The 15,765-nt window shown below is 57.2% G+C and overlaps 1 protein-coding gene across 4 annotated transcripts in view; it reads left to right on the top strand.

The window, feature by feature from the left end:
- Positions 1–15,765, top strand: part of GRK5 (G protein-coupled receptor kinase 5) — a 111,723-nt gene that overhangs the window by 90,063 nt on the left and 5,895 nt on the right. For all 4 annotated transcript variants that reach the window (XR_013338893.1, XM_077779569.1, XM_077779571.1 and 1 more), the window contains 6 exons: positions 2,158–2,221; positions 3,071–3,211; positions 5,742–5,932; positions 9,110–9,147; positions 10,876–10,965; positions 12,531–12,739. Coding sequence is in view for 3 of the 4 variants with exons in the window: in XM_077779569.1 (XP_077635695.1) it covers positions 2,158–2,221; positions 3,071–3,211; positions 5,742–5,932; positions 9,110–9,147; positions 10,876–10,965; positions 12,531–12,739 (733 nt within the window). In the remaining variant the exon portion in view is untranslated. The remainder of the gene's footprint in view (positions 1–2,157; positions 2,222–3,070; positions 3,212–5,741; positions 5,933–9,109; positions 9,148–10,875; positions 10,966–12,530; positions 12,740–15,765) is intronic.

Genomic DNA, 15,765 nt, shown 5'->3' with positions numbered 1-15,765 from the left:
GCCGACCGACTGCTTGTTCTCCGTGTATCGTAAACTGTTAGGCCCAGGCGCCTTCATGTGGTTTCGAGGGCGGCTGTGGAAATGCTTCCCAGGGCCGCATGGCGGATGCAGCCCGTTTGCTCGCGTGCAGAAGGATACGGGGCAGCGGGGAGCCCTGCGGAGGGGCGGCCCTGTGCCCCCAGCGGGGTCGGACCCCGCTTCCTAAAGGAACAGAAGGGAGAGTGGGCCAGGGCGCGTGGGCTGCAGGCAGAGCCCTGGCCTTTCAGGACCTAAGAGAAATGTGGTGCCGAGGACCTGAAATCCAAATCCTCCTCGGGACCCAGCAGCCGGAAAGGTTTCCACAGAAGGTTCATTCAGGAGCTGCTGGGGGAGCAGAGGCTCGTTGGTCTTTCTCAGGCTGACCCAATTATTTGGGCCAATTCAGTCACACCCTGGTCTCTGCCCTGGTCCAGCCTCTGGGGTGGGGTCAGTTGCTCAGAAATAGTCCTGGAGATCCGAGAGCTAAGTTCAGCATCCTAAAAGTGGAGTGTTGTTTTTTTTTTAACATTTATTTTATTTTTGAGAGATAGAGCATGAGCAGGGGAGGGGCACACAGGGAGGGAGACACAGAATTGGAAGCAGTCTCCAGGCTCTGAGCTGTCAGCACAGAGCCGGACACGGGGCTCGAACTCACAGACCGTGAGATCATGACCTGAGCCGAAATCCGACGCTTAACTGACTGAGCCACCCAGGTGCCCCATAAAAGCGGAGTGTTCTTTAACCGTTCATGGCCCAAGGACTCTTGGGTTATTTCCATATCTTCGCTCTTGTGAATAACGCTGCCAGGAGTACGGGAGGGAAAATGTGGCAGATACATCCACTGGTATTATTCAGCCTTAAAAGAGAAGGAAATCCTACCGTTTATGGTAACATGGGGGGACCCGGAGGACGTTATGCCAAGTGAAACAAGGCAGACACAGGCAAATGCCACATGATCTCACTTACATGTGGAATCTAAAATAACGTCAGAGTCCTAGAGGCAGAGTAGAATGGTGGTTGCCAGGGGCTAGGGGTGGAGGAAATGAGGGAGACATGTAGGTCAAGGGGTGTAAAGTTTCAGTTCGTTATGCAAGATGAGTAAAGTCTGGAGATCTGATGTACAGCGATGTGACGCCAGCTAACAGTACTGATCGTATGCTTGAAACTTGCTGAGACGGTAAACCGTAATGTGAGAGAGCGAGAGAGGAAGAGGGAAAACAGTAACGATGCGAGGTGACAGAATGTTCGTTAGCTTGATCGTGGCAATCGGTTCACAATATGTACACACATCAAAACGTCAAGCTGGATGCCATTTGTCAGTTACACCTCGAAAAAGCTGGAGTGGCGGGCGAAAGGAAGCTGGTTGTTTTTAACCAAACAGGCCAGAGGTGAAGAAGCCCAAGCTGTCTGCACCATGGGGTTCTTAGAGACGGTTTTAGATGACTGTTTATTTACTCCGTGAAGCCCCACCATGACCTCATGATCAGAGGGTCTGGCTGATTAGACATTATAAATGGCCTCAGCTAATTAAAATGTGGAGTCAGGGGACGCAAGGCGATGATTGCTTCATAAATCCCACTTTGGGCAGACAGGACCGTCTAGTGCTCTGGAGCTCGGGAGAAAATGTGATAAAGGGATAGGCTGGGGACCGGGGGTAAAAGATGACCAGCAGCCTTTCTCCCTGGGGACAGAGGTGGGCAGGCAGGCAAGATGTGCAGATGTGGGGAAGGCTACAGTGTCCTCCCTGGGACACCGAGCCTCTGTGGCTCCTGGCCTGTCCCCCTTCTCCCTGCAGAGAACACAGCTTCTTTCTGAGCTTACCCACCTGATTTTCACTGGGGAGAGAGGGGAACCACATGGAAAGTGTGGTGAAGCAGCTTTAGCTTTAACGCACATCTTCAGTCCTCTGCCCTTCCCTCCAAGCAGGAGAGGACTGGCAGGTGTCCCAAGCAGCAGGGGGCTGAGGGCGGGTGGCGCAGGGTCTGAACACGCAGCCGCTGAGCAGGTCCTTGGGGGTCCCACCCGCAGCCATGATTCCTGGCTCGGTTCAGAAAGCATGTGATGCTGCTGCTGTCGGTTTCGTGTGGCTCCCGCATCTCGATCCCATGAGACCAATGTTGGATTCTTGCTTTTTTCCAGGCAGCCGGTCACCAAAAACACTTTCAGGCAGTACCGAGTACTAGGAAAAGGGGGCTTTGGGGAGGTGAGTGAGCATCCATGTCTTTGGAAGTTCCCGTACTCTTCACTGTTTCTGTCCCTTCTGGAGGCGCCTACAGTGTCCTGCGCCCCCTGGTGGAGAGGGGGGGTGGGGCGAAGGGCCTGGGACACGAGGTGCCGCCAAGCTGGGAAACGAGACTGTCCCGCAGGGCCCCTGGGCCAGAGGAGGGAGGAGAGACGGCATCAGGGGCCCAAGCATCTTGGCCTGATGCTGCTGTTAACAGATGCTGTTGTGTTTTGTCTGATCTGCCCAGTCTGGGGGACGAGCCTTGTTATTCCCATTTTAGGGATGAGGAAAGCTGAGGGTCAGAATGGTTAGTAACTCGGCCAAGGTCACACAACCAAAGAGTCGCGGAATCAAGAAGACTAGACCCCAAATCCGCTGGCTTCCACTCTGCTGAGTTACAAAGTCGGGGACGTCAGGGGTCTGACGCCAAAGCAAGCCTCCCTTCCCAGCAGCTGGTGCTTGGAGGTCCCCAGTTAGTGATGGCCGCATGCCGTTGGAAGCGTGGGGCAGAGAAAACCTACTTGCCTCTGAGAGAAGGACAGTACTTTAGGCCTTGGTGGTCCTCTAGACATCTGCGTAGATGGTTGATTCTGCCCCCTCACGGGCCAGATTCACATGAAGGATGAAGAAGGGAGGGTAAGGGGCACTGGAGCTGCGTCTTGGGGGCAGGGCCCGAGGCAGGAGTGGGCCCAAGGCCGGGCATCCTTGGGCCCCGTGACGGGGAACGCCCTCAGGCACCTCAGTTCCCAGCCCCGCAGGCCCAGCGTCCTGGCCGCAGAAGAGCCCGAGGCGGGCCGTCACCAGCTCCGGATCTTTCTTGCACCCCAGGTCTGTGCCTGCCAGGTTCGGGCCACGGGTAAGATGTACGCGTGCAAGCGCTTGGAGAAGAAGAGGATCAAGAAGAGGAAAGGGGAGTCCATGGCACTCAACGAGAAGCAGATCCTAGAGAAGGTCAACAGCCAGTTTGTGGTGAGTGTCCAGGGCCCAGCGACAGGCCACCCTTCTGGTGACCAGGGCTCCCGTCCCCGGGGAAGGGAGTGGGCGTCCAGTGTGGCAGCAGTAAGCTGCGGACAGCAGCCGGGCATCGCCTCCCTCACAAGGCCCCTCATGGTCCGCTGTGGCTGCCGTGGTCCTGTCTCTAGAACTGGCCTCCCCTCCTCCGTGTGGGACCAAGGCCTCTGTTCTCCACGGCCACTCCCCAGACTCCTCAGTGGACAAAAGCAGCCCACCTCGGGCCCGGCCAAGGAGCTCTGTCCACAGGCCCCTGGAGGCTGGTTCCATCCCAGGGGAGACCTGCGTGTCAGTATCCTGGAGAGGCGCCATCTTGTTTATGTGCCTTGTGTCGCCATGTCTAGGCCAGGTTGTGCCGCGGTAACTAACCCCCGACTCAGAGTAGCTGGAAACAACACAGGCCATCGTCACGCAGTAGAGTCCAGCCAGATCCACCTGCCCTCCCCCACCTCACAGCGACCCCACCTAGTCTTGAAAGCCCGTGCTGGGGGGGAGTTGCCCAGGGACCCTCACTGCCTCAGCTCAGGAACATTCCTCACTCCGCCCACAGTCCGTTGGCCAGAACCAATCACTGCAAGGGACCAGCCAGCTGCCGGGAGGTGTGGACAAGTGCATGGGTGTTTGGTCAGCTTGAAATGCCTCTGCCACACGTCACTGTAAAATGGCGAAAGATTTATTCGATCTGAAAAGAAACCAGAGTATACGTCACTGAAAAAAAAAAAAAAAAAAACAATATATGTACAAGGTAGACACACAAACAGCACAGACAGGCTTGAAATAAAAATAAAAGCCTCTGTCTTTGGGTAGCCCTTCCAGCATGTCTGGTTTATGTATAGGCTTTATTATTTCCAGCCAGGGGGGTCCTACCAGACATCTTAGGCTGCGGTGTGTGCCCCGTAAATTGTTGGTATTTTCCTGCGGCCAGACCTACAGCGGCACCTCCTTTTTTTCACGCCGTGCACCACCTGCTGCTACACAGCAAAGAGATAAACCGTAACCCATGCAGCCGGTCCCCGCAGACGCGGATCGTTTCTGGTCTCTAAGCCACTGCGAACAAGGCTGCCGTGTCGCCCTTGAACATGCCTTTGGCACACTTCCGTGTGTCCGTAGGCTGTACTCCTGGGGGAGGAATGGCAGTGTCAGAGGGTGTGTGTCTTTTCCATTTGGAAGCCGTTCCCAGATGGCTCTCGGTGAAGGTCGCGCCAGTTAAACGCCTACCAGCTGTGTGAGAGTGAGAGAGGCCATCAACCCAGTGCTTCCGCGGAGGGCGTGGTTCTGTAAGGCGACGGCGGCGCGGACGGGAGTGTGCATCTCCCGGTCTCATCTCTCATCTCGGGCTGCCCTCGGCTGCCAGCCCTGTCCCAGGCAGTGTCACAGTGCTGTGCTAGAAGGCTGTGCTAGAAGGCATTTTGGTCCTGGGCCTCTTTGAGTCCAGAACCTTCCTCTGTGCTGCCAGGCCCCTCTCCAATTGGGACCACAGGTCATTGCCTCGATGCTGCCCGTGGAACCCCCATCATTAAAGGAAGGGGCAGCGCTGGCTCTCGCCGGGGTTGGTGACAGTGAGCCCCCCTCGGGGGAGAAGGGCGGTGTGCCTGATAAATGGGGTGGCACGTCGTCAAGGGCCTGGACCACCTTCCACTGTGCCCTGTCCTCTGCCCCTGGCGGGGAGTCCCCACAGTGCCCTCCAGGAGCCCCTCCTTGGTGATGGCAGGCAGGTGTGGGAGGCAGGGCCAGCTCAGCCGCTGGCACCCAGCACAGTCCCCGGAGCCCTCCCGCTCGGCTCCCGTTCTGTTTCCTTCCCTCAGAGGTAACTGCCATTGTTCCTGACCTTTGCATCCAAGTTTTACGGCCCCGCCTGTCCCCAGCCTGGTCCATGTGGCCACATCTCATCCGTATTGGCTCTCTAAGCGGAGAGGGACGAGGAGCACCCGTGAGCTTTGCCTCGGACCCAGCCCGGCCGCCTTTCCCACAGCCTTGTGGCCTCCGTCCAGCCTCGGGCAGCTGGCCTCCACCAGCAAGGAACTGGGTCCTGCCTGTTGACGGTCCCTTTGACCAGACATGTCCTGCGTGCGAGAGGAGACCGTCTTGGCCACACTGCGTTCCACTTTACAAAGTCCCACTGGCCACCTCCCCAGCCACCCCCAGTGTCCCCGCGACACTGAGACCGACCCCAGCCCAAAAGGCATCTGGGCCCCGTCTTCTTGAATGGCCAGCAAGGCCACCTGCGGCTTTAACCAGACGAAGCAGGCACGTGCTTTTGTCTGTGTAAATGCACTGGCGCCATCCATCAGGCTTCCTGAAGGGGCCGAGTGCCGTCAGCCGAGAGGGGCAGTGAGCAGGGGTGACGTGAGGCTGCCGGCTGCAGGGTGGTGGCATGAAGCTGCTGAGCTCCAGCCCTCCCCCAGCAGCTCCGAGGAGCCTGGGGAGGAAGAGTGGAAGCGGATGACAGTCGCCGGAACCTCACCGTGGTGCTGTCTTGTGCTCCCAGGTCAACCTGGCCTACGCCTACGAGACGAAGGATGCGCTGTGCTTGGTTCTGACCATCATGAACGGGGGTGACCTCAAGTTCCACATCTACAACATGGGTAACCCTGGCTTTGAGGAGGAGCGAGCCCTGTTTTATGCGGCCGAGATCCTCTGTGGCTTGGAAGACCTGCACCGGGAGAACACCGTGTACAGGTGAGCGAGCCCACTGCCTGGCCCTGTCACTGGAGTCTGAGGGGGTGGGGAGGTGCTGGCCTTCCACACCCTGTGCCCTGGGACTCGGGGCCTGATCGTCGCCAGAGAGACTCACGCCCTGGACCACGTAAGTGAGGCGGGCCGCTTGGGGGGGCCAAGTGTACGAGGTGATAGTCCTTCACAGTTGATGAGGATGGGCCAAGGCCACCAGTCCCTTCCAGCCCAGCCTGCCAGAAACTCGGGGAGCCCGTCCCAGAAAGTCCCCAGTAGGATCATCACCACAGCTGCATGGACCTTGGTCCATCCCATATCATTCGACTTTATGGATTCCACAAGCAGTGGCTTTCAAACTTTTCTCACTAACCCTCTCAAGGAAATGTGAAAATCTGGGTGCCTTCATGTATTAAGGAATTAACGCCTATCATATGTTAAAATAGTGGCTAACATTTTGAAACTCAGCCGTTAACATCGCATTTTTAAAGGTATCCAGTGGAATCTAATTGCTGTAGCAAACTGATTTCCGCCAAAACTGCATGAAGGAGCGCCTGGGTGGCTCAGTCAGTTCAGTGTCCAACCTGGTTTCAGCTCAGGTCATGATCTCACAATCTGTGAGTTCGAGCCCTACATCGGGCTCCATGCTGACAGCAAGGAGCCTCCTTGGGATTCTCTCTCACCCTCTTTCTCTCTGCCCCCCTCTCTCTGCATATGCACTCTCCCTCAAAATAAATAAATAAACTTTAAAAAAAGTCTTTTAAAGTAAAGATGCATGAAGAGGGGCACTTGGGTGGCTCAGCCGATTAAGCATCCAACTTCGGCTCAGGTCATGATCTCACAGTTCATGGGTTCGAGCCCCGCATCGGGCTCTGTGCTGACAGCTCGGAGCCTGGAGCCTGCCTGGAATTCTGTGTCTCCCTCTCCCTCTCTGCCCACCTCTCTCAAAAATAAATAAACATTAATACATAATAAAAATGCATGAAAACTCTGTAGAGGTGAGGGATTTTCTATCACTCTCTTCCCCACCAGATGTTATTATAATGTCATCTCTTTTTTGGCCTAGAAGTCTATCATCAAGCAGCATGCAGATTTTAAGTAGATAGACATTTATAAGATTTTTTAAAAATCTCCTTTGGCCGTAGTTTCTCAATGTTAAAATAACTTGTGTTAAGTTGCCATTGTAACGATTTTAGTAGGATCCATTTCCATAAAATGTTTATGTATTTTTGAAAGAGAGAGAGAGAGAGTGCAAGCAAGGGAGGAGGGGAGAGAGAGACACACACACAGAATCTGAAGCACGCTCCAGGCTGACACGGGGCTCGAACTCACAAACCGTGAGATCATGACCTGAGCTGAAGTTGGACGCTTAGCCAACTGAGCCACCCAGGTGCCCCGATGTGTGTTTATTTTTGAGTAGGGAGGACCAGAGAGAGAGGAAGACACAGAATCCGAAGCAGGCCCCAGGCTCTGAGCCAGAGCCTGATGTGGGGCTCGAACTCATAGACTGAGATCATGACCTGGGCTGAAGTCGGACGCATAACTGATTGAGCCACCCCGGGCCCCTAGTAGAACCCATTTCTGATTGGGGTCCTGGAGCAGGACACCACAGTAATCAGAGCAAGAAGGGGCCTGCTCTTCTCCTGTTTGTTGGAATCGGCCCATTGAGAAAGGGTGGGGAGTTCCCAGAGAATGCCAGGGCAGGGCATTCTCGTTAAGGATCTAAAAATGCATGTTCTTCAAACCATCACCCCACGGAGAACCCCCTGAACTGTGCCTGCAGACCCAGCGGGCACGCACACCCCAGTGTGAAGACCTTTACCACAGAGGTCTTGGCAGGAATGATCTTGGAAGTCCAAGAAGGTTTTAGAAACAAGAAATGGACTTGGTGACTTGCTCCCCCACCCCCACCCCCCCCACCGCCAACATTCTCCCCATTTAGGCTTTTGTTTTGTCTTCATTCAAGTGAAAAGAGAAAAAATTCCCTATGGGTTGAAAAAAAGAACTCCTTATGTGATTGCTTTTCACTTAAAACAAAAAGAAAGGCCGCCCTCCAAGCTCTAGCCCTTACTCTTTGGAGGAAGAGAACCACAGCGCCTCCCTGACTTCCACACTTGGACCACTTGCCGTGGCCTCTCCCTGGGTTTGGGCTCCGGCCCTCCCTTGCCCGCCAGCTATCTTTCCAACCCTGTGGCTGCTGGCTTGTTGAGAGGGTGGCTCTTGCCCTTATTCAGAACAGTTAACACATCAAAAGAAGGCAAATTAAATAAGAGCCACAAAGTATTTGTGTTTATTTGTTATAAATAACCCCACACAAACCCATTATCACCTTGTGAGGCTACCCCACTGGATTTGAACATTTGAACTGGATTTAACCATTCCCCTTGAGGACAGCTGCCAGCAGTTAAATAAACAAAGCCTGTCGGTTGAGCTTCTGATCCTCAATCCAGATGCTCAGGACTTAACTGAGTCACACATGCTATCCTATAGGCTGTTCCTTTACCCGCGGAGAGGACCTCCTTAGTAGTAAAACCAGACACTGCTGCTGGGTCCCTCCCCAGTGTGGGGGGCGGGAGCCTTGTTCTTACGAACAGTGACAGTGATTGTGTCATCAGAGAGAAGAGAGGAGGGACACATGGAGCCGGGCACACCTACAGCTGTGCTTTCTTGGGCTTATGACTTTGCCGGAGGTGGGAGACGTGCCAGGCTCCAGGGGTCTCCTTCCCAAAGGGGGTCTGCCCTCTACAGTTCTCCACCCCAGTTCTACAGCTGGTGCTGTGTTCTCAATAACTTCTCCTCCCTAATTCCCAGGCCTCTCTCTGCCTTCAGGGCATCCCAGTGCATCCTGAGATCTCCGGGTGTTCCCAGCCCTGGAGGGGGCTGTCACCACACCAGCCAGAAGTATCCTCGGCCCCTGGTGTGGTCAGTGTGTGGATAGGAGCCAGGCCTGGCCCTTGCCTGACCCCTTCCCAGTCATCTCCAGGTCGAGAAGATGCCTATGGCAACGGCGGCATTTGTTTTAAATACCGGGAGGAAGGAAATTAGTCCAAGATTGTCTGGATCCAGAGAGAGACCAGACAGCCTGAGCCAAGAGATGGGAAGGAAACACGCAAGAGGTCAACCCAGCCGCCATGGCCTGATGCTGAGAGTGCCCACACTCACGTGCTTGTCTTCTTTCCCTTTCAGAGACCTGAAACCCGAAAATATCCTACTAGATGATTATGGTAAGTTGGGGAGCCACTTGGGAGACCCCTTGGCTGCCCTGCAGCCAAGGAGACCGTCATAATCCAAGGGGAACGGGGGGCCCTTCCTGCAGAGACTCTCAGAGGCACGGCCCTGGGACTGTGGGAGAGCAGTGGCCAAGAGCGGAGCACCCACTCCCTGTCTCCAGTCCTGGGGCCCCGGGGCAGGCAGGGGCGTGGGTAAAGCTCCTGTCTGGGGAAGAAGCAGCGTGACTTGGCCAAAAGAGAAACAGAGAGACAGAGAGCACTGACTGAGGAGTCCAGAATTTCAGAGATCCTGGGCAAGTACTTCGCTTTTATGCAGCATCCTGGAACCCCGTCTCTTTGCTGATGAAATGGAAACATGGCCCCTGCTCTGCCCACTTCAGAGAGCAGTGGTGGGGTGGGATTTGGTGAGGCTCCAAGAAGATGGCTTAAAGGGCGATTGCTTCACCAGCTAGAGCCAGCTCGAAATGCGTTAGGTATTATCTGTGGGTTACCATTGTTTTCCCGTGTGTGTGCGCACGTGCATGTGCACACTTGTGCACACACATGGGTAACGTGTTTAGCCTCTCACACCTGGGGACTGATGTTCACATCTGTTATCAGACCAGATGTTCCCATTTCTGCAGAGGGGGCAGACTCAGCATCCCTGGGCCCATTTTACAGATGACAAGGTTGAGGCTCAGAGGAGACAACCTGCCAAGGTCACCGAGCAATATCACTGGGAGCTGAGACCGGCAGGCCCCAGATGCCAGGCAGCCCCCAGCAGAGGGGAGGGAGAAGGGGAGGCAGGTCGTTGGTGACCTGGAGAGAGGCCTGAGTGGGGAAGTGGGCACAGGGCCCAGGGCCTGCCACCCCTCTTGGATGAGCCCAGGGCCCACTGCTGTTCTTGGGACCGCCACCAATCTGCAGCCTGACGGCTGGAACCTGTATGCTGTCGTCTGCCCTCCCCGCCTTTGCCAGGGCTGCTGAATCAGAGAGTCCACACCGCTCTGGCCTGGGGGTGGGGGGAGGGGTGTCCCTGACACTGGACCTCACTGGGGTCTGGGTTGTGGGGCCCTGGCACACATGGACAAGGAAGGGGGGCCAGGTGTGGCCATGACCCTGCCTCAGTGGGCCGCCAAGCAGGACAACAGCAAGATAGAACTCTCAGTGCTGTGTCATCTTGGCCTTTGGGGGCTGGGGGTGTCCTGGACTCCGGTCCATCTCTGTCTCTCCAGGGCCTGGATGACTTTACTCTCTTTCTCCGAAGGCAGAATGCAAAGAATTTCCAAAGAGCGACAGGGCAGGACAGGGAGTTTCTTCCTGAATTGCTTTATAATTTCTCCCCTTAAGCAAACTGTACAAGTTCAGGAAAATCTCACATTTTTCCCATGAAGCAATCACAGAGTCAGGCCAAGGCCTTTTAAACTTGGTGATCTCAGCCTCCCGAGAAGCCTATGAGGGCATTTTATGGGGCAGGTTGGCCACTGTCCAGCCGAATCCAGACATCCTTTCCCGTCTTTACGTTTTCCTCCTGAGAAGCAATGATTTACCCATGTCCTCGGACACCTGGATGCCCCCAAGGGTCTGCAGTCACCCTGAGGTGGCTGATTGGGATGCCCCTCTTGGGGCCAAGAGTCTGTACCTTAACCGGGGGCACAGGGTAAGTCTGTGGCCCCACCCAGGTGGGCTACGTGTCCACACGACCGTCCCAGAGACCCACTGACTCTGCTCTCCCCCCTTCAGGCCACATTCGGATCTCGGACCTGGGTCTGGCCGTGAAGATCCCCGACGGAGACCTGATCCGCGGCCGGGTGGGCACTGTGGGCTACATGGGTGAGTGTGGGCCCGGCCCCTCCGCGGGTCTGCCTCTTGGGCCTCCAGCCTCTGTGCGGCTCTGATCAGCAGTGAAGCCACAGCTGGCAGTGGGAGGTCTCAGCCGGGATGGGTGGAGCGCTGAGGCCCAGGGTTCATCTGGGCACTCTGAGCCCCCCACCTGCACCCCAAAGCCAAGCCACTCTCAGGGTCAGCCGTCAGCGCGGGCACACAGTGGTGCTCGGGGGAGGCCGAACCCAGAGAGGGGTCTGGTGATTGGCAGGCAACCTTTCAGGGAGCCCCTGAGAGGAGAGAGGTCACTGGGAAAGGCCCAGAAAGGAGAGGGGTGCACCACCTGCTGTGTCACCAGGCATGACAAGCAGAGACCAGCCTTAGCCTCCATGCCCTGCCACCCAGCCCCCCAACAGCGAGCCTATTCCAGGACCACCGTCCTGGGGGCTGCAGGGAAGAGACCGGAACTGCATCTGGTCCTCTGGAGTCCCCCCTCCGGTGATGGGCACCCCCTGGGCTTCCTCCTGCACACACCTCACACACGTGCCCACTTGTCCCAGGGGATAGGGGGCTCCAGAAAGCCCTGGGAGCTGGGGATGCTGCTGTCCTCTGCCAGACTCATGCCAGCCACACTTGTGCAAGATTCTGTGTGTTGTCTCTGCCTCTAGAAGGTCCTTTTCAGGTTGCATATCATTAGGGAACCTGTGTATATCTATGCATACGTGGCTGTGTATACCCATGCGAATGCAGATGGATGGAGGGAGGGAGGGAGGGATGGATGGAGAGAGGGATGGATGGAGGGAGGGATGGACGGAGGGGGGGGATGGATGGATGGATGGAGGGAGGGAGGAATGGAGGGAGGGAAGGAGGAGTGGGTGGATGGAGGGATGGATCCGCACACCTTCGTGTACCTGTGTGCCCGTCTCGCACAGAATCCCACCTGCACCTGTCTTCAGGGCCTCTGTTATATGCACAGTGGCATGTGTGTGGATGTGTTTGCCCCTGGATTTTTGTCACCTGCCTGATGACATGAAACTTACCTTTTTTCACTTCTGTGATTACTCTAGAATTCATTTTGTCAAAGTAGTAGGGAAGCCATAGTGAGAGATTGTTTGAATTCCAGGTAAACTTAAAATCATCATTCCTTTGGGTGGATACACCTTCGTTCCTGGAAATAAATATGTGCAGCACCTGCCATGTGCCAGGTGTCATACCTGTTACCGAGACACAGCAGTGAATAAGGTAGTGCAGATTCTAGCAAGGGAGACATCAAGGGAACAGGCTCTTTCCATCCACTGTGATCAGGCTTCTGAAGCCAGGAGCACAGAGGAGAGCAGTCAGGGCAGGCTCCCTGGAGGAGGCGGTATTTATGGCAGTTGGTGAGTAGGAGTCCACAGGGGGAAGCGTATCCTTGCCATGAAGCTTCAGGCCTTCTGTGAGCAACACCTTCACTCATGGGTGCAGGACGCCCTGAGGCCCAGATGGTGTGAGTCCCAACCCTGGCCCCGTGTGCCCTGACTCTGCCCTGCCACCAGCTGTCTCTTACCTCCCTCGCCCTCCCCCCCCACCCCCAGCTCCGGAGGTCCTGAACAACCAGAGATACGGCCTGAGCCCTGACTACTGGGGTCTGGGCTGCCTCATCTATGAGATGATCGAGGGCCAGTCGCCATTCCGGGGCCGCAAAGAGAAGGTGAAGCGGGAGGAAGTGGACCGCCGGGTCCTGGAGACGGAGGAGGCGTACTCCCCGAAGTTCTCTGAGGAGGCCAAGTCCATCTGCAAAATGGTGAGCCCCTGGAGAGCGAGACGCTGTCCGCAGGCGGGGTGTCCAGCGGTGTCTCCCCTCCCGCGCCAACAGGCCGACGGGTCGGGGTCGGGCACACTGGGGTGGGAGCCGTGACGGCACCGAGCCAGAGGAGCGAGCGGTCCTGGTCGTGGGCTGGGCGGGTCGGCCACGGCTGCCCGGAGCGGGCCTGGGGTGCGGGCAGGGAGGCCCCGTGACAGGGAAGGGGCTGGGGCGAACTGTGGGACACACTCACATCCGGCTTCGTGAGGGCAAATCAGCATCCGGGGGAAAGGAGAGGATCCCGGCTGGTTCCCCAAACACAAAGGGGCCTCGTGCCCTCGAGCTGGGCGCCCCGCAGCCTGGGTCCCCGGGCGCTGGCTGCGGCTGGCAGGTGCCGTGCAGGCGCTGGGGCGGTGGCATCTTCCGTCTCTGAATGTCTTACAGCAGTGCTCCTTCCACTCCGTGGAACGCGGGCCACGCTAGCCTGGGTCCTGCACGACGCCATCTATGGACCGTGGGACTTCATCGTCCACAGGGAGGGTGCAGAGGGGGAACGCCGTGTAGACAAGCCGGGTGGGCAGGGCCAGACTGTGGGGCTGGGAAGCGTGCTAGAGGAAGTAGTGACAGCAATCAGAAATGGAGCTGGGCTGGGGGAGGGGGAGGGGGCGCCTGGGTGGGCCAGTTAAGCATCCCACTTCGGCTCCGGTCATGATCTTGCGGTCTGTGGGTTCAAGCCCCGTGTTGGCTCTGTGCTGATGGCTCAGAGCCTGCACCCTGCTTCAGAATCTATGTCTCCCTCTCTCCGCCCCTCCACCCACCTCTCTCTCAAAAACAAACATTAAAAAAATATATATATAAATTTTTTTTTTATAGTCAGAGAGAGACAGCGTGAGCAGGGGAGGGTCAGAGAGAGGGAGACAGAGAATCCGAAGCAGGCTCCAGGCTCTGAGCTGTCAGCACAGAGCCCGATGCGGGGCTCAAACCAACTGAGCCACCCAGGCGCCCCCCAAAAAATACTTTTTTAAGTGAACCTGGGAGAGAGTCCACCCCTGGCCGCTGCCCCTCCCCCCAGCCCACATGGGCCCACCCCTGGCTGGAGGCTTTGTGGGGGGAATGGCCACACCCCATCCCACCTGGCTCTCCTGCTCCCAAGTCCTGCCTGCGTCCCCCTGGGGCCTCTCCCTCTGATGCAGACACGGCTGTGCTGCACCCCTTCCCCAGGCAGCTGCCCTCCGGGGCCGGCCACATGGGACAGGTACCCATGGGCCCGCAGACTTCCTCTCCCTGGAGCACTACTGCACCTGGGACAGCAGACAAGCAGGGGTGAGGCTGCCCTCGTGCCACCCCTCTGCCCCACGTGCACAAACCACGAGGCTGGAGTGTGTAGAACAGCAGGCCCGACGTGCTGATGAGAGTAGAGCAGCTTCTGCTTCCAGGAAAGCCAAGGCTGCACTGTTAGTGGTCCGGGAACCCGGGGCGTAGCTCCCCGCCCTGAGGAGGCCCCCTCTGGAGCCGTCCACTCGCTACTCGGCCACCGCTCTTACCGGCTTCCGTCTGATGTCACGGAGCCGTGGGAAGAAGGATTTGGCGCAAGATCTGCCGTTTGACCACTTCCAGAAAAGAGGAACCATGGGTCTGCCATTGATGTGTGGGCGACGTGCGGGGGAGGGGGGGGGGGGTCCACAGGCAGACACACACCCACCCGCACAGCCTGTAGCCGGGCACTTGCCTACATGCCTGGGCCTCCCAGAAGCCCAAGCAGTCACAACAGCCAGGATTGGGGTGGGGGACACAAGCCAGGTAGGTGGAAATGTGGGACCCTGAGGACATTTGAAAACTGGGGTAGGGAGGCCACCAATATTTGGCTATGGAGGCCAGGTGTCTATCCAGTGGGACCAAACTGGGCAAGGGACAGAGGAGGGAGGTCATCAGCCATGGTCAGAGCATCCCCAAACGTTCCAGGTCAGGGTCGGGGACTCGGAGAAGCAGAGCAACCCCAGCAGGACACAGGACATGCTGAGAGGACAGAGAGGCAGAGGCCCCTGCCCACTGTCGTCTTCTAGGGTGCCTGGCCTTGGGGGCACCAGGACTAGGGGCACTGCTGGCCCTCTGCTGCCCCCTGGTGGCCACTGAGGGAAAGGCGGCGCCTGAGCCCGGGGCTCTGGATGGACCTTGGCCCCTGGGTATCAAGTGTCGAGCCAGCGTCCCCTCATCTTTCTCCGCTGGGAGAACCGACAAAGGCCTCTGGCCTTGCTTCATCTTCTTAAAAGTGACCATGGGGTCAAGGGGTCCTGGCCTTGGGCTTCCTGGCCACCCCTCTTGACAGCCTGTCCGGTCTAGCAGGCAGGCTTGCCCTGTCACCTCCAAGAGGAGCCAGCCCAGGATACAGCAGGGCCTGCCTCTGAGGAAACCATGGAACTTGGGGCACATCGGGCTGTTTCTAGACTGGCAGCTCCAGCCCTGCCTAAGGCCACGCCGCAGACTGCAGGGGAGCTGGTCCCTGGCCACCCATTCTTTCCCTGATGTCACCTTGCTGCCCCAGACTCTTTCCACTGCCCCTGGGGTCCAAAAATGCATACATGTCACTGCCCGTCCCCTGGGCTTGTCCCTAGGCCTAGACCTCAGCCCCACCTTCTGTGGGTCCCTGCTGAGTCCCAGAACTGGCCCTACCCACCCCCTCAGGACCCACCTTCTGGCCCTTCAGCCACCTCAGCCTTACCAGCCTTCCAGCCCATCTCTTTTCCTCCTCCAGGAAGCCCGCTGTGCCTGCCCCACTTGCTCAGCTCACACCACCTCTCCCTCTAACTGATGGTGTACACCTGATAGCAGGGCTGCAATCAGGTAGCATATAGATGTGTCTTCAATTGGCACAGTGTTTTAGAAAGAGGTGAATGGTGGGTTAATTGCCAAGATTTAAAGTTGGAGAGATTTCACATAAAAACCTGGACCTTCGGCCCTGGGTACTAGCCAACCCTCCTGGCAGGAACTGATGGGCAGCTTGGCACAGCCCGACCAGCCCACCTCGC

This window comes from Crocuta crocuta, unplaced genomic scaffold (assembly GCF_008692635.1).
Source record: "Crocuta crocuta isolate KB4526 unplaced genomic scaffold, BGI_CrCroc_1.0 scaffold138, whole genome shotgun sequence".
Taxonomy (NCBI): Eukaryota; Metazoa; Chordata; class Mammalia; order Carnivora; family Hyaenidae; genus Crocuta; species Crocuta crocuta.
This window is presented reverse-complemented; position numbering and strand designations above follow the sequence as displayed.